Source organism: Cupressus sempervirens, chromosome 11 (genome assembly GCF_028749045.1).
Source record: "Cupressus sempervirens isolate cs-2001-9-10 chromosome 11, ASM2874904v1, whole genome shotgun sequence".
NCBI lineage: Eukaryota > Viridiplantae > Streptophyta > Pinopsida > Cupressales > Cupressaceae > Cupressus > Cupressus sempervirens.
The window spans coordinates 653,718,778-653,744,025 of record NC_143128.1 but is presented as its reverse complement, the minus strand read 5'-3'; the positions used below and the strand labels follow the sequence as shown (position 1 = coordinate 653,744,025).

The following is a 25,248-nucleotide window of genomic DNA, read 5'->3' as shown; positions in this document are numbered from 1 at the left end:
TCTGGACACAAAAGGAAACTTTTGAGCTGCAGCCCCATCCTGAAGATGAAAATTGAGGCAATTACAGATAGCAAGATCAACCGGATCCATACCCCCATCAAGCTCACACTTCACATGAATAGTTTCTTGAAGAGAATGTGATATCTTCCACCAAAGATGCAAAACACCAAGCCGAACATCTTGGAATATGCAACGATTCCTCTCCAACTAGATATGTCAAAGCATGAAAGATGGGCCAGCAATCCAAGCAGCATGGAGAGAAGAAGACTTGGAGGGAGCACTGCCCAAACGGGCCCAGAACTCAAGGAAAGAGGAAGCATGCCTACAAGAGCAACCCCAAGCGCTCCACCAAAGGTGCCATATCTGAGTAGAATAGGAGCAATGGAAAAACAGATGGGAGACAAACTCCTCTCCATTACCACACAAAACACAATAAGAGGGGCCCTGAAATCCCCGTTTACAAAGATTATCCCAGGTAAGACAATGATTGTGAGCCACTAGCCACATGAAAAAATTGCACTTGGACCAAGAAACTTTATTCCAAACTTGCTTCCACCAAGGGACCTCAGCATCCCCAAATAATTATCAAGTTATCTCCTGATACCCAGCAGAGACATGATATTTACCGGACAAGGTACCACCCCAAGCCAAAACATCTGGACCAAGCAAAGAGGAACACTCTCTAGAGGCAAGAATTTGAGAAAGCTCCTAACGATCCCTGTCTGTACCTCCAGGAGGCCAATCAGAAGAATGCTTCCATCTATAACCAACAACAAGTCCCAATTGATAAGGAGTCTTGTAATGAGCCACTTTGTCCCATCTAGCGGCAAGAAAAGAGTCACAAAGAGACTGAAGATGAGGGTGCACGGATAAAATGGAAGGGAATCCATCCCAAGCATCAGACCAAAACAAAGCCTGAGAACCTCCTTTACATATCCAAAACAGATCCCTCTTCACCAACATCGCACCTGTCTTCAAAGTATGCCAAACCATTGAGCCACGACCTTCAAGAGGAAGTGCAGAAACAGAGCAAGGATCAGCACCATGAAAATATTTATGAGTGATAATACAAGCCCAAAGTTGATGTTGTCCAGAGCACCATCGCCAATAAAGTTTAGCAGCCAAAGCTTGACTACTCAAGAGAGCAGATAGAAGACCAAGACCACCCTCCTTTTTAGGTCTATAAACAGTTGCCCAATTAACCAAGCTCCATTTAGTACTACGCAAATTACCACTCCAAAAGAATTGTCAGGAAAGAGCATCAAACTCCTTGAGAAAGTAAATAGGAGTAGCCTGAACCATGCTTCTATAAGTAGGAAGAGCTTAGATAACAGCTTGAAGAAGAGTAACCCGAGCAACAGTAGAAAGTCATCTATGAGTCCAATGATTTACCTTATCCTGAAGCTTGGTAATCAAATTTTGCCAGAAGAGACGTGGCTGCCTAGAAACAGCAATAGGAATGCCAAGATAAGTCAAAGGAAGTGACCCAATCTAAAACCGTAGGATACCAACAATCCTATGCTGAATAGAATCAGGAGTGTTAAAAAAGTAAATGGAAGATTTGTGCTCATTAACTTTCTGGCCTAAAGCTGCCAAATAAATGTCCAAAGCATGTCGAAAGGCTTCAGCTTCCTTGATCCTAGCAAGAACCGCAAGAGCAGAATCATCAACAAATTGAAGATGGGAAAGAGAAAGTAAGCCATTACCCCACCGCCAGCCTTGAATAGAATTATGGGACACCTAATACTTAATGAATCTGCCCAAGCCTTCAGTCATGATGATGAATAGATATGGGGAGAGAGGGTCACCCTGGCGGAGGCCTCTAGAAGCATCAAATAGTTGAGAAGGTTGACCATTAATAAGAACAAAAAAAGAGGTCAAAGTAACACAACTCATAGTCCAACTCACCTAGTCAGCGCTAAATCCAAAAGAAAGAAGAATACTCCTTAGGAAACTCCATTTAACTCTATCGTAGGCCTTAGCCATATCCAACTTAACAAACATTGCTCTCTCCCTTGAAGTAGCCATAGCGTGAATAGCCTCAGTAGCAATAACTACCCCATCCAAAATTTGTCTGTCAGCAACAAAACCACCTTGTTCTTCTGAGATAATAATGGGTAGCTACCTTTTCAGTCTCTCAACAATCAACTTAGTAATAACTTTGTAAATCAGATTACATAAGGCAATTGGTCTAAAAAACTCCAATTGATTAGCACCCTCTCTCTTAGGAATAAGAGTCAAGAATGTAGAATTCAAAGCTCAAAGCATCTGCTTGCTAGCATAGGATTCCTTAACCACCTCCAATCATGATTATTGATGTCCCAAAATTCCTGAAAGAATTCAACTAGAAAGCCATCACGACCAGGAGCCTTCCCCTTCGACATGCCAAAGACCGCCTCCTCCAGCTCTTCCAAAGAGATTGGACGCATGAGATAATCATTCATTTCTTGAGTGATAAGGGAAGGAATACATGACAAAATAATATTTTCTTCATTATCAACAGGAGGAGAGTCCTCAGAGAAGAGGGTAGAGAAGTACCAAGTAGCCTCCTGGAACAAAGCTGGCAAGGAATTCAATTGGATACCTTAAAAATTAACCAAAGAAGAGATAGTGCTCTGATTCCGGCGAGATTGCACTGTTTTATGGAAAAAGGCAGTGTTTCGATCACCTTCCTAGAGCCAATCAACTCTAGCCTTTTGCTTCCAAAAAATTTCCTCTCGAATTTCCCATTCTTCTAGAGCTCTAGAAGCAAGGGATTCATCCTTGCCAAGATCCTCTAAGAAACCTCGATCTCTAATCTCCCTTGTGATGACATCAAGATCTTCTTGAGCAAGCCTCTTCATAAAGTGAAGGTTCCCAAAGCATTGCCTATTCCATATCCTGAGCTTCCTTTTAACATATTGAAGGCTTTTAGAAAATGAGAACATTGTAGTACCATATGCAGGAGCACCATCTTTCCACCAACAAAAAACAAAATCACGAAGAGAGGAGTCACGAAGCCACATCAACTAGAACTTAAAAGAAGGATGCTTTGGAACACAAGCCCCTATAGCAAAAAAATTTGATTGGCCAATGATCTTAACCCCTCCAATCAAGAATTTGCGAAGAGATAGTAAGGGTGCCACTAACCCAGAAGCAAGAAACAAGAAATCTATCCAAACGTTCTGAGATAGTAGCAACACCAGTCCTGCGATTATTCCAAGTATAGAGACCATTAGAAGGCTTAACATCAGAGAGATGCAAAAGAGATATGTGTTGCCGAAGAAGAGCAGAAGAAGGCCCCAATCTAGCCAAACCACCATGCTTCTCCTCCAAACTTAAAACTGAATTGAAGTCCCCTGCTAACACCCAAGGATGATAACGATGACAATTTCTAACATATTGAATATGTTTCCGAAGTTCCTCCTTTCCCGCATGATCAACAGGTGCATACACATTAGTAACCATGATTACCTCTCCTAAGTCTAGAGCAGAAGCAACCATAGAGAGAGCTGAGCGAGAAGACACCCAACCAAGCGGAGAAATTTTTTGAGGATCCCAAAATATAGCTAAACCACCAGCACTGCCTGTTGCCCCAACACACTGGCATTAGCCACGAGACCAAATATTAGAGGCATGTTGGACCATAGACTCCACAGAGAGCTTAGTCTCTTGGATACAAAAAACATCAAGACTATGATCAACCACCAAGTTATGAATAGCCTTTTGTCTAGGGATGCTATTCAACCCCCTAACATTCCGTGAGAGAATAATCATCATTGGGTAAAATTGGGAAAATGAGAATCCAAAGGTTTCACTGAACCAGACTCAATCAATATATCTCCTGTGAGTTTAATCTTCTCTTGGTCTGTTTTGCGCCCACTCCTTAGAGGAGGAGTAAAAGAAACCCGCTTAAAGGGTCGAGGCATCAACCCCAAGGGGAGAGGAGATCCCTTGCCCTTACCTGATGGTAGCACATCCTTAACCAAGTCAACCAGAACAACATCATTATCCTCCAACACCGCAGGAGTCACCAGAGCCTCTGTCACAGGAGCTACACGGACCTCACAGTTCTGATATACTACAACTTGGGATGCCCCACAAGCGTCATTAGGAACAGATCCCTCATCTGGACAAACTAAATCAGAAGAGATAGGGGGAGGAATACCCTCCTCTAGAACCATGCTATCCAGCACCTCAAACCGATTAAACCCTGAATCAGATAATCTTTCTTTCAAAAGCCTCTTTTGACCACGTCTCTTAGCTCGAGGGCGAACAGGGGTAAATTTATCCTTATCCTGCATTTGAGCCTTACCCTTACCTATAGCATTTTGCAAATTCATCCCCTTGGTAGTATTAGCCATCTGAGATTGTCCTTTCCCTGTAGTATCTGCCAAACCACTAGCATTGCCAGCTGTAGAACCATCCACTCCTTTGAAAGTCGAGATACGGGGGCACTGACGCTGTAAATGACCATACTCATGACAAATCCAATAGTGGAAAGGGAGGGATTCATAATCTAACTGTTGCACCCAAGAAAAAGCCCCAAGACAAATTTCCAAAGAATTTGGTAATGGGTTATTCCAATTAATTTCAACACATATTCTAGCATAAGAAATAACCTTTTTATCAAGGGATTGATGTGTGATCGCAGCCGGCTTCCCCAACAAAGCAGCAATTTGTCGAAAGATGTCTTCAAGCCAAAATTCCAAGGGAAGGCGAGGCAAGCAAACCCAAACTGGCACTGTTGAAAGGAGATCCTCAACAAAATTAAATCCTGAATGACAAAGTTTGACAAATAACCCCACATGGTTGTAAAAATAAAGGCCTCCTTCAAAAACACGATCACGATCAGACATGCAAGAGAATACAACAAAAAAATAACTATTCCTTGCCAACATAATCTCCATATCGCCTTCCACCTACCATGACCTGAAATTCTTCCCCGAGAACTTTTGCACCTTTCATTCCTCCATGACTTTGGAATTTAATCACTAAAATCGATTGCAAGCTTAAATACCAATTGTAAGTTAATTAAAAATGCAATAGAAAAGTACATAACAATAAGACAAACAAAAATGTTTATCGTGATTCACCACAAATCGTGGCTACAACCCCACTGAGACTATTGACCTTCAATATTTAACAATATATAATTTTGAATAAATTTCATATGTCAAATACCAAATTTGCCTCTACTCTATTGGCTGATAACTTCAGGTTGTATCATCTACAATTGGCCGCATATGCTCTCACTGAGAGCCCAATTATTCAACAAACAAGCTAATATTGTTTCAATAAGTTGCATAAAGCACGAATAGATCAGATATCATTTCATTCGGCATGCTCTAGAATAAAGCAAGTTATAATAGGAAAAAATTGACACTAAACAATCCAACAGATGTATTACCATCTACAGGTGTTCTTAGTATGTTAACGACATACTCAGAAATACCAAGTACAAGAAACATCTCTATGCAGCTCAGCAAGAATAATCACATGATCAATTGATACTGCTTATTATCAAAAACATTTGTTAAAATATCAACTCAATTTTTCTTTCAATATATAATCTGAATTAAAAGATTAAAATTAATAGATTAAATTCAACAGTGATCTTATTAAAAGTAAAACTTCTGTCATCACTCAATTAAGTACTCTCATCCATAATAATTTTTGTTTACGCACCCATGTGCAGCAAATAATACTTACTCATTCATATCCTCAATCACATACATTTGTTCCAACATTCTTAACCAAGCGCACATTGTCATTTAACAGACACATACTACTAGTCAAACTGAAAATCATTCGAGGCGCATATATTTAACTGATAATCAGGATAATTTACTGGTGAAAAAACAGATGTTTTCGTTTTTGCATATTTTAAACCCTGCTCAAATGAAAACTAGATCTTTCAATATCCTGCGAAACAAAACAGTATAATGTCAGAAGACTATTCGAAGTATTTGCTAATCTTTGGATATAAAATCACCCAAAAACATATTTTTGCCTAAATGACCTCCAACCACACCTATATCTTTCGGCGGTAAATCCTGCCTCCCAAAAAAAGACAGTTTATAGCGAAATGACTAATATCAACTCCAAAATCTATTCTAGCAAATTCGAGTTTTAAGCAGCATAATTGTCCACCAGAAGGTATTTTCCTATGATTTAAACCTTAAAACTCTCCGCATTGTCAATAACAAATCGATATTTAACATCTCCCTTCTCCAGCCTTTTCATCGCTGTGTTTACATAATCGATAGGAATCTTTTCTATGTTGCATACAATGTTGTGTTCTGCACAGAAGTCCATCATCTCCTGTGTTTCCTGAATTCCACCAATACAGCTCCCAGCAACGAATCTCCGCCCTGAAATAACCATACAGCAAAATTTCAGGTGAACTGACAAAACATAATTGAAATCGAGACCAACTAGGTAAAAATAATGACCATAACATGCTGACCCACTATAAAACCAGGCATCTACAATCCATCCATCAAATTTTGAATATAAGTTATATTCTTTTGTATTTAATTGTATTTTTACATCAACATTTTACATTCTGTGATGCATCCTTCAGATCTTCTCATCCCGATGATACTTCAGAATCAAATATTAAGCGCTGTATAACTATGAAATTAATAATGCATAACTTACCAAATATAACGCTTGGAGGAGGAACTACCATAGGTTTGTTGGGAAGGCCAACAACAACAAGCTTTCCATTAACTTTGAGCAAGTTGAGCAATGGCGGCAAAGGATGATCAGCTGAGACAGTATCAATTATGTAATCCAGGGATTTAGTCGCCTCCATCATCTGCTTCGCATCTTTGCTGATTAGGAAATCGTCAGCCCCCAATATCTCCTTGGCTTCTTTTTCTTTGTTTGGGGAGGTGCTGATGACGGTCACCTGCAAGCCAAAGGCTTTGCCAATTTTGACCGCCATGTGACCAAGACCGCCAAGCCCCACTACGCCCAAACGATTTCCTTTCTCTGTCATTCCAAAGTACTTCATGGGGCTGTAAACGGTTATTCCAGCACACAACAATGGGGCAGCCGCATCAAATGGCAGGTTCTCTGGAATCTTAATTACAAACCTGAGCACACATCAAAAATGCTTTTGTAAGAAATACTATTATTATACATTGGAACCCTACAATTGTGTTCTTAAAAACGAGATGTGAGATCTGGGAGGCTAACATACTTCTCGTTGCAGATCATTAAAGATGAGTAGCCACCATAGGTGATAGATCCATCCACATCGATACCGTTGTAAGTCAAGACCATTTTTTCACAGTATTGTTCTAACCCTTTTTCACAGCTGTCACAGTTATGGCAGCTTAGCACCATGCATCCCACTCCAACACGTTCTCCCACGGCAAATTTCTTCACTTCTATCCCCACTTCGGTAACAATCCCAACTATTTCATGCCTGTGAAAGTTAAGTTACATTAATTGACAGTACATAGAGACACATAGGTTATACAAATAAGGCGCAAATCAAATGCAGGGGATTGAGAAAAGAGTTCACCCAGGGACAAGTGGGTAGCGGCTGTTACCCCAGTCGTTGTGTAGCTGGTGCAAATCCGAATGACAGATCCCACAATATGCAACTTTGAATGTTACGTCATTGGGTCTAGTCTTCCTGAAAAGTAGAATGAAATTTTTTTAATGCACGCACTCAGAGACCAATTGTTTAATGGAAAAGAACTAAATTAATCCTCTGCTCAGCATCTGAAACAGGAGAACTTTGGAGCCTGATAGGTATATGAGGCTGTCCCAAAAATTATTTAAAATGGCCAGACCATAAAAAGAACATTCTTTAATAAGTTTAAAATAGTATAAAAAAGGAAGACACTTAGACCTACTGTAAATAATAAATAATGCAGCCGGTCAACTGGTTGAGGGTTAAAAGAAACTCTGGGAGGGTTTCATTTGAAGTTTCTTGGAAGCAGGATATAGTTAAAAGAATATGTTTGATTAAAAAAATATTCAAGATACTATTAGTATTTAATTTTCTAATAATGATTTAGAAATATTTTATTTACTTCTAAAAAATTAAAATAAGTAAAAGGATAAGGCCTCTCAGAAAATCTAAATGAATAAACTGTCATAATCTGTCAGAACAATGTTTTGATCATCATAGAAATTCTTTTTTATTTATTCTATTTAGATTACATATGATTTCCTCCTACCATCAATGTTTCCAATCACACTCATATAGTCACTGTATAGAGAGGATGAGAGAGTGCAGGATAGAACATTAGATGATAGATAATGGGAAACATTAATCTTAGGAATTCATACACAATCTAAAGTCAGAAACACATAAAAAGAACTCGAATAGATTGTGGAAATCTGATGATATTCATCATAGCAATATTGGAACTCAGGAATTGAAAAGATTGTAAAAGCTCTACAACATTATAACATTCTCCAGTAGATCAATGTAGATTAGAGAGCTATAGAAATAATTGAAAAGTCCTGTAACATTCTATGTAGATTATAGGTTTACTGGTGGATTTGCAATGTTTTGAATCACCCTCAAATTTCAGTCCTCAGATCTTCAACTCTCTAACTACTCTGATGATGAATCAGACAGTCTGATCCAAAATATTAATACCAAAAAATCTTATATTAAAACACTAGAAAAATAACTTTACCAAACAAATTTTAGAAAGTACTATCAAAACAATTATTTAAGAGAACACATAATATGTATATTTGAATCTATATTTTTTATGATTGTGTTCATCTATCTATTATGATCCGGAAGAAAATAGCAAATCATACTTACGAATTCATACTCTTCCTAAAGCTACATCGTAGAGGGCAAACCAGTTGAAAAAACACACATAAATGCGAAAATGATCTTCTGGATATCACATAAACTGTAAAAAAACGGTGACAAATAAAATTTCTCCAAAAACAGATGAAACGTCTTCGATACAGAGCTCCAAATCAAAAAAACAGAAAAGTAAAACCAGAACTAAGAACGCTAAATCTTGGCGACCCAAAACCCTTAATTCCCTTAAAAAGAATTTCATAATGAAGGCAATGTGAGCATTCCTTACCTGCGAGTAAAGTTAAAAGGCGAAAGAACGCCAGATTCATCTCTGGCTGCCCATCCCTCAACATCAAATCCTTTTTCTCCCATTCTTCTCCAGATAAAACGGATAAAACAAGGTATGCTCGATAACAAAACAACCCAAAGACAAAAATAACTAACAGGAATTCTCGCGGGGTACAGCAGATGACAAACGGAGATGTCTATCTAGCAGAAAATATGCCTCTGATGTGATTGTTTGTGCATTTTATTAATTAATTTATAAATCACATACCAATAGTTCTGTAATTTACAAATTAATTAATAAATTGCAGAAACAGTCACATCAGGTGCATATATTCTGCTGTTTAGCCACGGGCGATGACAAACAGCTTATGCGAATACACCGTTACCACACAACCACATCAATAAAGGAGCGGCTATGCGCGTGTATTTATTATGAAAGTTGTGGGTCCAGAAAGTTCGGGCAAATTCAATTGGGAATTTGCCCCCGTCAAAATCAATTTGGAATTTACGTCTTAATCTTGCTTACGCGTGTCCTGCTTATTCTGTGTTCAGTGTTCTTTTCTTTGACGTGGACAATACAATTCCTCGTATTTCGCTACTTGTGCAACACGCCAAGAGATGAATTGACATCACCTGGGGTTAGGTGATTCAAGCCGGCACCGCTCAAGCTGCAAATCCACATTGAAACTAACATCTATCTGCAACCATCGATCACGAATAACAATTCCACAATGTGTTTCTTCAAATTTCTAGCTAAGAATTTGAGGCCATTAAAGCCGTTCAAAGCGCCCATTTTTACTTTGTTGCTGTGTCATTAAAGATTTCCCTTATGCAGGTGGGTAATTGATGTGGGCGGCAGTGATAGGAATGCTAAAGCTAATGCGCCCCGGGGTCCACAACAGAGAGTCTTCTCATTTCCGTCATCAGCGATGCATAAATTCTAGTTACTCCGCAGTCCGCATTCCTACGTACCCAATCACGTAAAGACGGATCAATTGAAAAAAACCACCAGTTATGGTGCGGTCCCATCTTAAGGTCTATTTTTAAAGAAGCAGGTGGTCTCATGAGCAAAATATAATTTTGCTATGTGATTATTCAGAATTTCTTAGGAAAAACTAGAAGCCTCTCATTTTTAGTACGCACGTGAAAAAAGGGTGGGGCTGGCTCCACCAGCTTAGGAATGCTTTTTTCCACTAGTCATTAAAATGTAATTTTAGAAGGAATTTTAAATTTCATGCACATCCACTTTAAATTTCGGAGCAAAAATATTGAGTATCATAAATCATGGGACCGCTAGCTTTAAAATATTTCTTAAAAAATAGCAAGCAGCTTCCACTCTATTTTATAGGAAGCCCCCTTCTATGGGACCCCAACCTTAGGGTGCAACATATTTGCACCAGTCAAATGTTATGCCCTCTTCGCTCCATGCCATGCAGGACTGGAATTTGAAGCAACATGTGCCTGTTATATGACTTTTTCATAATGGCTAAATTTTTTCATACCTTTCATTTTACTTTTTAAGAAAATGGTTGAATGTCAATTTTTTTGTTTTAAAGTAATTTAATAGATCATTTTAATTTTAAATATTTTATATTTTAGAAAATAATAAATAATAATTAGTAATATATGCAAAATTTCTATAAATAAATTATAATTATAAATTTGTAATTTATATAAAAGTCTCAAATGAAAGAAGCAAGTTTCTAAGTTTGTGTATTATTAAAAAGATATAAAAATACATATCTAATATTGTAAATTATTAAAAATAAGTTTTTAAAATTCAATGTATTCTATTTTAACAAGTTTCTAAATTAATATAAATATGCAATCGTCAAAATACAAAATAGAAACATATGTATAAGAGATCATAATGGGCGAGTGTTAGGTATGTTGGCTCAAAAATTGCCGGTTGGCACAAATAACGAAGTTCAAACCATGGCACTCCTTGGTTTAGAACTGGCACTTCAGCTAAACATAGTTACTATTCACATTGAGGGGGATTCTTCAGTGGTTATCAATTCATGTGTAAAGAAAAAATCAAAGAACTGGAAGTTTGGTTATATTCTGGAAAAAGCTTGGGCAATGATTGATAAATTTAAAGGGGTGTCCTTCTCTCATACCCTCAGGGAGGGAAACCAGGTTGCAGATAATTTATCCAATATTGGTTGTGACTTGAAGACTAATTAGGCAAGTATTGCAGAGTTTATTCCTGCCAACTTTCCCACTTTATTTACCTTAATTCAATAAGAGCAAATCTTTTAATACTAGCTTGATCCCTTAATCATTTCATGATGGTTGCATAAAAAGTATAAGTCTAGGTTCAATATTGACCAAGTTTCTCTTGGCTTGATGTTTACCGAGTTCAGTATTGACCAAGTTATTCTTGGCTAATATTGACCAAGTTACTCTTGGTTTATTGTTTACCGAGTTCAATATTGACCGAGTTACTTGTGGCTTAGTGTTTACCGAGTTCAATATCGATCGAGTTCACTAAGTTCGGGTTCATTATTGACCAAGTCACCCTTGGCTCAATGCTTACCGACCAAGCTCAGGTTTAGTATTGACCGAGTTACTTGAGGCTTACTGAGCTATTCAGTTTATTGATTACCAAGTTCCCCCAAGTGAGGTATTGACCAACTTTCAGCCAGGTGTTTGTTGGGTTAACAAGGAAGAGGCTCATGTCGAGCTATTTGTTCATAATTTTTACCGAGTGCTCATGGGTATATTGTCTGAGCTATTTGATTTTGCTGAGCAATTTGGATCCACATGGCGGTATGGTGTCCAAGTTTGTGAAGGTCTTAAAGAGGAATTGTAGCGGCACAGTGCTGCTTTGATGTTTGAGGAGGTTCGCATGTGCGAGATTATGGTGAATTCATACTAAATCTTTCTACACTGCTCAGTATCATTTTTTGTTGTCATCACTTGAGTACCTTGTGTGGTTTTACATTTGGCTAGATCAAATCTGCATTTAAGTCAAAAGTGTGTCTCAAATTGATCAAGGATGACATTAATAGATGATAATAAGGTTTATTCCATTCCAATACATACATATGCAGAATATTCATTCTTTATTTAATTTTGGGGTTGTCAATCTTGTTCTTTGATCTATACAGTTGCAATTGGGCTCTATTGTAATGGCACCTCATTTATTATTCACATGGGAGTAGGTGTGTCATACCTTTTGAGTGCTTGGTGGGGATTTTATAGGCAATCAATGGATTTTCTTTTTTGATTACTTCTTCCATGTTCCCTTTGTCTGCCTTCTCAATTTCCAGAATGTCATTCTCATTGGATGCATGTGTGAAATGTGAGTCTTGTCATCAGTATTATAGAAGCATTCTACCCAAAAAATATAGAATTTTTCTTCAACTAGCGGTAGATGAAGATGCACTCTCTCATCCCTTGGATGATGAGATGTTGGATATTATGTTCATTCTATTTTCTTCTTCCACCCATCGTGCAATTTGGAATGTCACTGGGGAAGACTTCTTCTCTGCAACTTCTAGACAAGTGTTATATCCCTCAAATTTGGTCTCCATTTTTCTATCTAATGCTATGGATCTTCTTCAGTCAACATCGAGACTGGAAATTATTGCTTACAAGGTGGTTAGACCAGAGTTTTAGGCTCAAAATAAATTGAAGCGAGCCATGCAAAATTATGATTTGTGGTCTAGAAATGCCTTGGTGGGAGGACTATTTTCAAAGACTATGCTCATGCAGAAACATGAAGTTTTGGTGACTTTCAAAGCACTGCAGAAGGCATGTGAAAAGCACAACTCATGGTTCTTGATGAAGATCTTGCAAAGCATGGCAAAAGCTCTAGGTTTTCAGATGTCTGAAGGTGTGAAGAAAATTAGTTTTGCATTGCTTGACATTTTGGGACTTCCAATTTCTGATGCACATGCAATATTTGCTCATAAGAAGACGCCTCTGCCTCCCTCAATTTAGTTGGTTCGTGAAACTGGTGACTGGTCGGTTCCTGCTCTAAGTGTTGTTGGCTCGAGACACCTTGTCCAAAAATTGCATTTGGATCAGTTCAAACCAATAGTCTGGGGGGGTATTTCTCATGTTACTGTTGAAGGCTCGAGCTTAGGCTAGGAGGTGGCTCCACTACCATGCTCTAATTTCGGCTGAGGTCACTTGGTACGAACTGGTTTGACATCCACTTCTGCAGAAGGTGCTGAGGACATGGAAGACAAATAGTTTATTGGCACTCTTTTGTTTTTTGGACTTTTCTTCTAAACTACAAGCATGTTTTGTAAAATGTTTAAAATTTTTTGGTTGTATTGAGTCCCTTATGCCTGCTATTTTGATATGCTCGAAAATAAAAAATTCGACAAAGTTTGAATTTTGGTGAAATTATGTTTATTCCATCGATAAACTATGATTGTCAATATCGATGCTTGTAATTTGTACATACTGTGATGATGTTGGGTTCTCTTTACTGGTTCTTTCCTAGTTGAGCTCTTGAACCAGTTTTAATTTTTATATATATAGATATCCAGTGGTTTGTCCACTTTGCCAAAAGAAAAAAGAAAAAATGGAAAAAAGGAAGAAAAATAAACATATAAATATAAAATAATATATATTTATCATACATATATATTATACATATTATGAAATCATATTTATGTATATTAAATAAAATACTAAGTTGCCTTGAACAAATATTAATGGTTTAGTAATAAATTTAGTTGTCATATTAACAGTTCTATAAAAAAATAGCGTATCAATTCATACGGTCTTACAAATTTTAAGTCCATCATAGGGCATATGCACCAAGTTGTGGTGCCAAAAAGGTGACAAGGAATTTTTTTTTTCCTATTTTAAATAGCACGTACGCGCTTTGAAAAAATTTTAAAAGTATATATGATGGGCTGCAAACCCGCAACCCATCATTTTCATTACCATTTTTTTCTACTCCTACAGCGAGCAGCGCGTACGCGAGTTGAAGAATCAACATTTGCACCACCATTTGCCAAAATGCCTCCTCGTCGACGAAATCCAAGACCACAAGCGCACCCACGATGATGTCGTAAGTGATATAAACCTAACTTTGCATTGTTTGATATATTTTTCATATTGTTTTGTAAGTTTTTTATATTCTTTTGTAGGGTTTTTACAAATTTCATTTAGATTTGTTTATTTATTTGAATTTCAATTGATTTTTTATCAAGAAATGTTCATAATCAACCAGAAAATCCACAAGAACATCAAAAACCCTCAAGAACCCCAAAACCAAAACCCTCCTCAAGAAGAAGAACAAATTCCACAACCCGAACCAATTGCAAGACCTCCACCAGGCACACAAGAAAATCTAAGAAATGAAATAGAGAGAGGCAAAACTGAATTAGAAGGAATCATTGCTCGGTTGAAAGAATCCAGACAAACCAATCCAATGAGGGCTCAATTGGCATCGTCCCTCGAATCCATTAACACTCAGATAGCCTCAGTTAGTGGTCAGTTAGATATTTGGCGGGCTAAGAGGGATGAACAAAAAATATTTTATGCAAATAAATTGTCATATGAAGATGTTAAAAAAAAGGAAATACCAAAAGGTAGTATATGTGCATTATTTAGAAAACCCGGTGAGCAAAATACTGTTAGAGAGGGTACTAAACGATTCCCCATCCATTGGTGCATACATGATGCTATTAGAAATAATTTTTGGGATAGATGGTGGATGGTTTTTTATGCCCCTCCTTGCAACAATCACGAGGTCCCAATGTATTTTTTGAAGAAATTATATTGTGAGTTTGTCCTTGGGGAGATCCCCAATTATTTTGATATGTTGGACTCCCAGGGTAGAGGTGGGGGGTCATCATTTGAGAGGCCCGGAGCACGTCGTGACCCTAATGTAGTTAGGGCACCCGTGGTCCATCCACAGCGTGAGCATGTGATTATTCCTTCAGTTGTGAAGGAACATGTAGAGGCCAGCACTCTAGGGACCATTAATGCTTTGACACAGACCCTCATCCATTCCATGAGCCCATTAGTTGAGGGGGAGCCTTCTATACGTCGTGGTCACATGTGCACTTCATGCGGATCCCTATGCACATTTGGCACTCATGTCAGAGATGGTGTAGATGATGGGCTTGTCACCGATCAGTTCCTGAATGAGACATTTGGCATTGACACACAGGTAAATTACTAATTTGATCACATTTCATACATATAGTGAATGATTAATTAATTAGGATTTATTGACATTGTTCAAAATTTAGGGTCAAAGTGTTCCTGGGCCTAACAGTGATCCTCCAGGGCCATTTTTTGTCCCTTTGACGAGTGCTGAGGTATGCATCAATTTAATCATTTTAATTAATACATATATTTATTACATAATCATATTAAGGATTGACCAAAAAAAATATGCATGTGCATCAGTTCTCCACAGGACCCTCAACCTTTACCACAGACGCAGAGCAGAGACATCATACGAGCTTCACACAAGTACAGTTGTTTCATGTTAATTTAATTCATTTGATTATATTTATTCCATGTTTCATGTTAGATATAACGTGTATTGTATGACGTGCAGCTCATGATGTCGGATACACCTCCTCATCTGCGATAGTTTGTTGATAGTGGAGTGGCCGCAGCTGTGGCTAGCTCACAGCCACTGACGGAGGTATGAAAGAATTTTCTTTGTTTTAGTTGTTGTTTATAATAGTTAATCTCATTATTTCTAATGTTATTTATAAGTGATTATATTTATTAAATTGTTGTAGGGTCTTGTCACGCCTGATCGTCCATGAGCATTTGAGGTGGACTTACAGAGTGACTATTTGTTGGCGGTAAGAAAATAATTGATTTTGTGAGTACATATATTTGATTTCAATGTATAATAAATATTGATTCATATCTACTTTATTTGTATTAGTTGGACCTGGAGAAGAGCCTCAACAAGAGGTCAAGTGAGCGTGTCAGGAGGGTCCCGTCATCTCCACTGTCTCCCTCCACACGACGACAGAGGATGTTGAGAGACTTGTTTCCTTCCCCTCGTGGGAAGGAAAAGATGTAGTTGAGATATTTGATACATATATATATAGAGAGACTTGTTTCCTTCCCCATGTATATATATAGGCATCTGAGAGACATATTCGATACACATTTGATGTACATATGACATTCTATATTTGATGTATGACATTATTGGTTAATATATGATATGTTTGTTCATATACGACATTATTGGTTATCATAATATATTATGTGTTTGTTAATGTATATGACATTATTGGTTATCATTTTATATTATATGTTTGTTCATGTATGACGTTAAATTAGATATGTTCGTGTATGACATTAAATTAGATATGTGCATGTATGAAATTAAATTCAATTGCTAGAGAGTTTCCATTATGTCTACCAACTAGTAGATGTTCTTTTTTGCTTTATTAGTATTTCTCAAAAATTGCAAAGAAGTTGTTTCTGGTAGTATCTACTATAGTCCTACTCAAATATGTTTTCAAAAATACTTAGTATGGCAAAGAAATGTCTATGGAAAGCTTGTCAAATAGGATATTGAAGAACTAAATGTGGATAGTCATTAGTACCCATCAATAAGAACACGTACATCTTTCTCAAGCAAGCCATATGACATTAGCAAGTAATTTATAAATTTCCTTTGCAAATAACTAGAAGATGCTATGAATCTTAATACAGAGTTAATCACGAACTCATTATTCCATCCAAGAAGCATATATCACCCTAAGCCAATTAACCGACAGGATAAAAATTAATTCAATTTCAACAAAATTTTGAGTATAACAAGCATCTTAGGGATTCTTACAAGAATTAACACGATGTTCACAAGAGCATTACAAGTTCTTGTAATGCTATTTCACATATTGTAATCATATTCAGTTTTGAATGGCCATTTGTGTTACAAGCATAAATGTTCTTTAAGGTCTTTTAATTCTAGACATGAATTTTATTATGAAGCTTTTTTATGACAACCCACTCAATGCATATATTGTTGTTCCACATTATGCTAATTTGACTTTCATTGGTTGATTTGGGTCTAGACATGACATTATTCACTACCTTTTTTATATATTATTTTTTTTTAGTGAGGTTCTGGCCTGAATGAATGTATTAATCATCGAAGTTGTGAACCTTGGTCAAGATCCTTACAAATATATTTTCAAATTGGACCTCAAATAGTTTTCTCAATCACCCCCTGTACACAGATATTGAAATTGTAGTTAATTACAAAATTAATACTGAATTAACACAAGTTTAATTGAGAAGTATTATGTACCTCAATAGGCTAGATTATTATTGATCGGGAAGCTTTATCTTAGAGCAGTTGGTTTCCTAAATATTTAGTGCAATGACAGTCTTATGGAATGTGGAATTAGGTCTGCTAGCTAAGGAACATTCTTTAAAAGGTAGAGGAAACTCAAGACTCACATGTTTCCAATCAATATAAATGTTTAAATCGCTTCTCTAATTTTTTCTATTTATGATCTTCTTAAAACTTAACTTTCTAAATGCATTGATGGGGAAATAAAGATCTTCTAGGAACTAAAGGCTAATCATGTTTAATACTTACAATTCTCTATTTTTATCTAATAATTTAAAAAAGATTGTACAAGTGTTTTCAAAGAGCAACACTTGTCACTAACATCATAAGAAGGAATATCCAAGGAGTCTTACCACTGATCCCCCACCACCAAATTCAAGAGAAAACAAAATTCCACTACTAAAGAGATAGTAACAATGATCATCCCTAGTCTCTCCCTTATCACAAAATGATTACCATCAAAATTTTCATTTCCAATTGTGTCATGTGTGTTGAAGTGATAGTAACATTTTCACTCTCTTACCTAATGTCTCCCATTTTTGAAACTCCTGGGGAAGGGTAAGGCCATCTTCTCAGTACTTCAAAATACAATGAGTTCCATTTTTTCACATATTGATAATCATTGACTTAAAGTATAGTCGAAGTATTGACAGCCCATAGATATGCCCCGTCAAAGATCACAACCCTGTGGCATTTAGTGACCCTTAGGGACATTCTGGTTCAGCGTGCCTGAGAATGTTTGAGTACTGAAGGAGATGGGAAGAGGTTGGGGATAGGGTTTACTCGGCCACCCAGAGCTAATGGAGCAGACAGTTTGATCCCATGACGAAAGATGAGAGAGATTTGGCAGTTGGCAACTTTGTACTGGCCAACACTACAAGTTTCAGCATCACCCAAGATGGCATTATAGAATGAAAATGGAATGTGATCTCCAAAAAGTGAGAGAGGTTATTGTAGGTCTCTGCAACACAGTCCTGTAGGAATTGGAATCTCATCCATATCTCGCACGAGCTCCGAGATATGACCCGTCAAAGATCACAGCCCTGTGGCATTTAGTGACCCTTAGGGACATTTTGGTTCGGCGTGCCTGAGAACGTTCAAGCATTAAAGGGGACAAGACAAGGTTGGGGATAGGGTTTACCCAGCCACCTGGAGCTAATGGAGGAGACAGTTTGATCCCACGATGAAAGATGAGAGAGATTTGGCAGTTGGCAACTTTGTACTGGCCAACACTACAAGTTTCAGCATCACCCGAGATGGCGTTGTAAAATGAAAACAGAATGTGATCTCAAAAAAGCGAGAGAGGTTATTGTAGGTCTCCGCAACACGGTCCTGTAGGAACTAGAATCACATCCATACCTCGTACGAGCTCTGAGATATGCCCCGTCAAAGATCGCAGCCCTATGGCATTTAGTGACCCTTGGGGACATTCCGGATTGGCATGCCTGAGAATGTTCGAGCACTAAAGGGGATAGGACGAGGTTGGGGATAGGGTTTACCCGACCACCCGGAGCTAACAGAGCAGACAGTTCGATCCCACGACGAAAGGTGAGAGAGATTTGGCAGTTGGCAACTTTGTATTGGCCCACACTGCAAGTTTCAGCATCACCCGAGATGGCATTGTAAAACAAAAATGGAGTGTGATCTCCAAAAAGTGAGAGAGGTTATTGTAGGTCTCCACAACATGGTCTTGTAGGAACTAGAATTGCATCCATACCTCGCACGAGCTCCGAGATATGCCTTGTCAAAGATCACAACCCTATGGCATTTAGTGACCCTTAGGGACATTCTGGTTTAGCGCGCCTGAGAATGTTCGAGCACTGAAGGGGACAGGAAGAGGTTGGGGATAAGGTTTACCCGGCCACCCGGAGCTAATGGAGTAGACAGTTTGATCCCACAACGAAAGATGAGAGAGATTTGGCAGTTGGCAACTTTGTACTAGCCAACACTACAAGTTTCAGCATCACCCGAGATGGCATTGTAGAATGAAAACAGAATGTGATCTCCAAAAAGAGAGAGAGGTTATTGTAGGTCTCTGCAACACAGTCCTGTAGGAATTGGAATCTCATCCATATCTCGCACAAGCTCTGAGATATGCCTCGTCAAAGATCGCAGCCCTGTGGCATTTAGTGACCCTTAGGGACATTCTGGTTCGGCGTGCTTGAGAACGTTCAAGCATTGAAGGGGACAAGACAAGGTTGGGGATAGGGTTTACCAGGCCACCTGGAGCTAATGGAGTAGACAGTTTGATCCCATGACGAAAGATGAGAGAGATTTGGCAGTTGGCAACTTTGTACTGGCCAACACTACAAGTTTCAGCATCACCCGAGATGGCGTTGTAAAATGAAAACAAAATGTGATCTCCAAAAAGTGAGAGAGGTTATTGTAGGTCTCTGCAACACGGTCCTATAGGAACTAGAATCGCATCCATACCTCGCACGAGCTTCGAGATATGACCTGTCAAAGATCGCAGCCCTATGGCATTTAGTGACCCTTGGGGACATTCCGAATTGGCGTGCCTGAGAACGTTTGAGCACTGAAGGGGATAGGACAAGGTTGGGGATAGGGTTTACCCGGCCACCCAGAGCTAACAGAGTAGACAGTTCGATCCCACGACGAAAGGTGAGAGAGATTTGGCAGTTGGCAACTTTGTACTGGCCCACACTGCAAGTTTCAGCATCACTCGAGATGGCGTTGTAAAACAAAAATGGAGTGTGATCTCCAAAAAGTGAGAGAGGTTATTGTAGGTCTCTGCAACACGGTCTTGTAGGAACTAGAATCACATCCATACCTCGTACGAGCTCCAAGATATACCTCGTCAAAGATCGCAGCCCTATGGCATTTAGTGACCCTTGGGGACATTCCAGATTGGCGTGCCTGAGAACGTTCGAGCACTGAAGGGGATAGGACGAGGTTGGGGATAGGGTTTACTTGACCATGCAAAGCTAATGGAGCAGACAGTTTGATCCCACAAGGAAAGGTGAGAGAGATTTGGCAGTTGGCAACTTTGTACTAGCCGATATTGCAAGTTTCAGCATCACCCGAGATGGCATCGTAAAATAAAAATGGAGTGTGATCTCCAAAAAGTGAGAGAGGTTATTGTAGGTCTCCAAAAAGAGTGTTTAAAAATGAAAAAACAGAGGGGGGTCCTTTGTATGGTTTGGGAGTTTGACCATTAAAACTAGAAATTGTCCTAGTAGTAAGTGTTGGTAATAGTTTTGAAATTTGATTGTTGAGTGTTGAGAAACCTCAAGTTTGGGATTTTTCTTGTTGGTTTGAGTCTATAATAACCATTTCCATCTGAAAAGTCCAGTGTTGAAACCATTTAAGAAGTATTTGCATAGTTTTCCCTAAAATTTGAGTGCATAAAAAGGGGTATGTGATTGCTCCCAAGGTGGATTTAGTGTTTTCTCCAAACAAGAGTTGCATTTTAAATTGAAGTCATCTAATATAACCAAAGGGAAGGTGTTTGAACCATTTTGGGGTTCTAGAGACGTTGCAAAGTAAGAGTTCTAGAAAGCCCTAGGGTAAAGGGGCTAGAAAGGAGGGTTTTGTAAAAACCATTGTAAAGTTGATCATGAGACCAAAAAAATAAAAGAATCTTTGCATTTGAGTCATGTCTTAAGACTTTTTTGGGTCATGGGAGTTCCAAAAGTCAAGGGATTGTGAGTTTCTTTGTAAATGGCCTCAAACTAGGCCTAGTTGGCAGACTGAAATAGCTAGTTTTGAGTGATATTTTACAAAACAAGTGTAGTTGGTTTTGGAGTATATTTTAGAGTGAGGAAAAGGGTATTTTAATCACCCAATAGTTTAGGAAGTTCTGTGGAAAATTTTGGAGAAAACAACAAATTAGTGACTGGCAAGGGCTAGTTGGAACAAGCCTAGAAGAAGCAAAATTGAGAAAGTGTAAGAGATGAGTTGCAAGAAACTACTACTGTAGATGATGCAAATATTGATGAGTTGTAAAGCAAGGGGGAGGAAATCACTATTGAATCCTTCCTAAAAATCAATGGCTTATTAGATGAACCAATTAACACTTTGTTGAGGAGTTATGGACAAAATATGAAGGGACTAGGTACAATTGCATCTAAAAATACCCAACCAGAAAACCTAAACCAGCCAGTGGACTATTATAGGAGATAAAACCTTGAGCATACAACAAACATTGATATTAGATTAAGCTTGCTAATGCAAGATTCACAACCAGATTGGTTGTAGGAGGTTGTCACAAACCTTGGGTAACCAAATACTTGTGGGGATGAAAATGTTTCCCTTTTAATTCCATCCCCACCACATGTTGACCCCAAGGACGTCATCTAATGCTTTGCAAATGGTGGCAACCATGATGAAATAAATAGTTAACAATTTTTTGATACCCAGGCCCAAAATGACTATGATGGAGATGTTGATTTTATACGTTACATGCCACTAGATAGAAAACAACATAGTGGTTTACCCAGTAGATTCCTATAGCTACCAAAGAAAAGGATACAAAATTCTAAGGAACAAGAGAGACTAAGAAGTTATTTGAGGCTAATGCACTTTACATGAAGGAGAAGATCAGGGATAGGAAAGATGGGAGAGAGGAAAAGATTACAAGAAATGAGATCTTATATGCTATAGAGAGGGGGAAATGAGTTGCAGAGAAGGTTGCACTAAAGTATAGAAGAGGAAAGAAAGAGAGGATAATCTAAATGTTTGAAAGAGATATAGACCAAATATGGGAGGTGCACCTTCAACAACTATAGAAATTATATTTACAACACTAGTGGAAGGAGATGTAATTGCACTAGCCCTAGAATCAATTAGTATGCCCAACATACCTCTTCTCCCATAGCATAAATCACATTCTGATATGTTCAATGATCTAATCCCTAGATTAGGAAATATTCTTACTTAATAAGTGTAACCCCAAGCATTGTCACCATAGTTGGCAACAAATGGTGAGAGTCCCAATCAACTAGTGAAAAAAATGACTAAGTTGATGGAGCTGAATCCTACATTACACACATCTCCTAGTAGTGGACAGGAGGATGTTGGGATTGGGAGCATAGCACCTATTCCCTTTCCCAGTTTTATGGACAATTGATGGGAACTCAAGTAGATGGGAGAAATTCCAATTTTTTTGAAGCGATAAAGTTTTGTGATGTATTTAGAATATCTAAGATAGACTTATTTTTTATGTGAACTAAACCATTCTTACATTACTATTTAAATGTATTTGTATTGTTATAATAGTTTGATTGTTGGTCATGGTGTAAAATATGTAAAGTTTAGAAATATAAATAGTTCATCATAGAGATATTATAGAATTAATTTATTTTAAATAATAGAAATAATCATAACAAATAGATAGAAATAAAAAATAATAATTTTATACAAAAAGTTTTAATTTATTTTCAATAATTAAATAATAGAAACATCGTAGAATTAATAATTTAGTATAATCATAACAAATAGACACTAAACAATCTCAAATTCAAACATACGAAGGTCCAACTAGAATAATGACTTTAAATAACCAAATACCAAAGCCAAACAAAGGAAATGGGACTTTTACCTTAAATGAATAAATTACATGAAGAAGGGTGGCTGGCTGTTTGGAAATCTACTTATTTTTCTTCTCTCCCTCCTGTCATCCAAGAGAACATGCAATGAAAGAAAAATATCGTCACAATAAGAAAATATGAAAAATATTGTTCTAGCTTTAAAAAAATTGGAGACATCAAAACATAAAATCTAGATTCTAAACAAATCAAAACATAAAATCTATGATTTAAACTAAATCTCATCACTTACGCATCATAACAATACGGTCCACCTTAGTCATGTGGACAGTCTTGGGGAAGAGGTTGCAACAATGTATTTGGATCCAGTTGATCACTCTTTCTCTCTCTCCCTCTCTCTATATTCAATCTAATGAGCCAACTGGATCTGCTGGACATTTTAATGTCTCAAGTATTGCCTCGTGGTCTGACTCGCGAACTCTCCAAAGATTCTTATTATGTGGTTTTCCACCATATTTTATCAAGTGGAAATTTGATGCGACAACAAGATTTGAATAATGAAGAATCTTCCTCTCTGTTTGCCGATCCTCGAATAACCACAAGTTAGGGTTCTTCATAGAATATTGTCTAAGCCATGTGCCGGTTACAACCACCGCACCGACATGGTACTCTAAACCTTCACCATTTATAACCGAGTGATCCAATTTTTGTTTGGCTTGAACACAACGATAGAAATAATAATCTGTCCCTTCTTCATTGTCTTCAGGTGCAATGACAGCAAAAACATGGCCTGCAGTGACAAATGTACAAAATGCGGTCATTAATTCAGAAAATACTTGCGTAAAAGTTATAAACTTACATATTGAAATTACAAAGATATATAAATATATATATTACCAGGTTGCACTAGATCTATAAATATATATATTACCAGGTTGCACTAGATCAGACAAACGGTCAAAGTCAATAGACGATTCCATCTGTACCATTTTCAGTGCTTGTGGGGGACGATAGGTGTCAATTGGGTCCAAAACCCGTATATCCCATTTGTCCACCCATTCAGTCGACTCGCAATCATCCCAATTTTCCTCTGCACATGATGGACAATAGCATGTCATTTTTCGTGTGTGGATACTCCATGAACCTGCATCAGAGCTTCTAAAAGAGTGCAACTCACTGGATCCTGTTAGTGTGCAACAATCCTGATATGGTGCAATGTTAGTATTATCTATCAACCAAAAAAATCTACGAACCCTAGATTCACCTTCCTTACCTGGACCCATTGTAGCGTTACACCACTGGACGATGGATTTTGCATCTGTCAATATTGCTCCATCTTTGTACTTTAGTTCTTCACGAGCTAAGGCTCTTTTGATGCATGCACCTGAACCATCGTGCTCTCCCTTTCCATGACCAGCCTCTGTGAAATTCCACATGTATTGAATTCTACACAACTTGTGCATCCTGCTCAACCAATAGAACATCCGTGCATTCTTGAATTGAGATGCACAATTGTTTGACCAAATAATGTGCTGACGATATGTGATGCCCCTATTAGCCAAATCTCCATAAAATAGTTGAAAACAACCATGTACGAACTTCGTAAAATGTGATCGATCATCACTAATGTAAAAATGGTACTCCCTCAAAATCTTCCTGTCATCCTCTGTACTTGTAGGTGAATGCATGAATGTTATGTGAACAAATATGGAAACCTGTTGAGAAGTATAATACTTTGCTTGCACCTCATTTTGTGGTTGTAGTGTGTAGTTCTTTGCGAAATCTACAACCGAAACAATGGTATCTAGTGGAAACGTATCCTTGCACAACTTGAATTGCAAATCTAGCCATCGAGCTCTATGGGTATGCCTTGCATACTCGTAAATAATGTTTTCATGAAAAATCTTCATGAACTCATACACTGAAATCTTTTCAATGACTAAATCACATCTTTTACCATGTTTCCCATCTTTTAGAGCATATGTCACTGTCTTAAATTTTCCATAATCTACTATTTCATTTCCAATTGCATGTGTACTATCCATATGTTTACAAGTTGATAAAAGTTGCAAAGAACCACAAAATAAGCACGTACCATCCAAGCATGATGTCTTGTAAAATTGTTGGCCGTCCCTTATTTCACATAAAATGTTGGATATGAATTCCCTTGAAGATCTTGGTGGCTCATTTATGTCACAATCCTGCAAAACAAACTGAGAATGCAAAATTATGCATATATGCCTAAAAATATCAAAATGGTTAAAAAATTCAATATGTATCCTACAACAACAAGTTGTGCGTGTGTGATTTATCTTCACATAAAAAGGTTTACCCATCTCAAAAAATCTTTGACTTATTCGAATTTGAGGATACAT

The 25,248-nt window shown here is 37.7% G+C and overlaps 1 protein-coding gene across 2 annotated transcripts; it reads right to left on the bottom strand.

The window, feature by feature from the left end:
* Positions 1 to 5,876: 5,876 nt before the first annotated feature.
* LOC149531471 (putative mannitol dehydrogenase) lies at positions 5,877 to 9,231 on the bottom strand. 2 transcript variants are annotated; one of them, XM_089811821.1, is made up of 5 exons: positions 9,060 to 9,231; positions 7,517 to 7,630; positions 7,190 to 7,417; positions 6,643 to 7,082; positions 5,877 to 6,353 (listed from the first exon to the last, which is right to left on the bottom strand). In XM_089811821.1, the coding sequence occupies exons 1-5, from the start codon at positions 9,140 to 9,142 to the stop codon at positions 6,154 to 6,156; spliced, it is 1,065 nt and encodes a 354-aa protein (XP_089667947.1). In that variant the 5' UTR covers positions 9,143 to 9,231; the 3' UTR covers positions 5,877 to 6,153. The 2 variants fall into 2 exon arrangements, with proteins under 2 accessions (XP_089667947.1, XP_089667948.1); XM_089811822.1 differs by lacking the exon at positions 9,060 to 9,231 and adding an exon at positions 8,783 to 9,006.
* Positions 9,232 to 25,248: the final 16,017 nt, after the last annotated feature.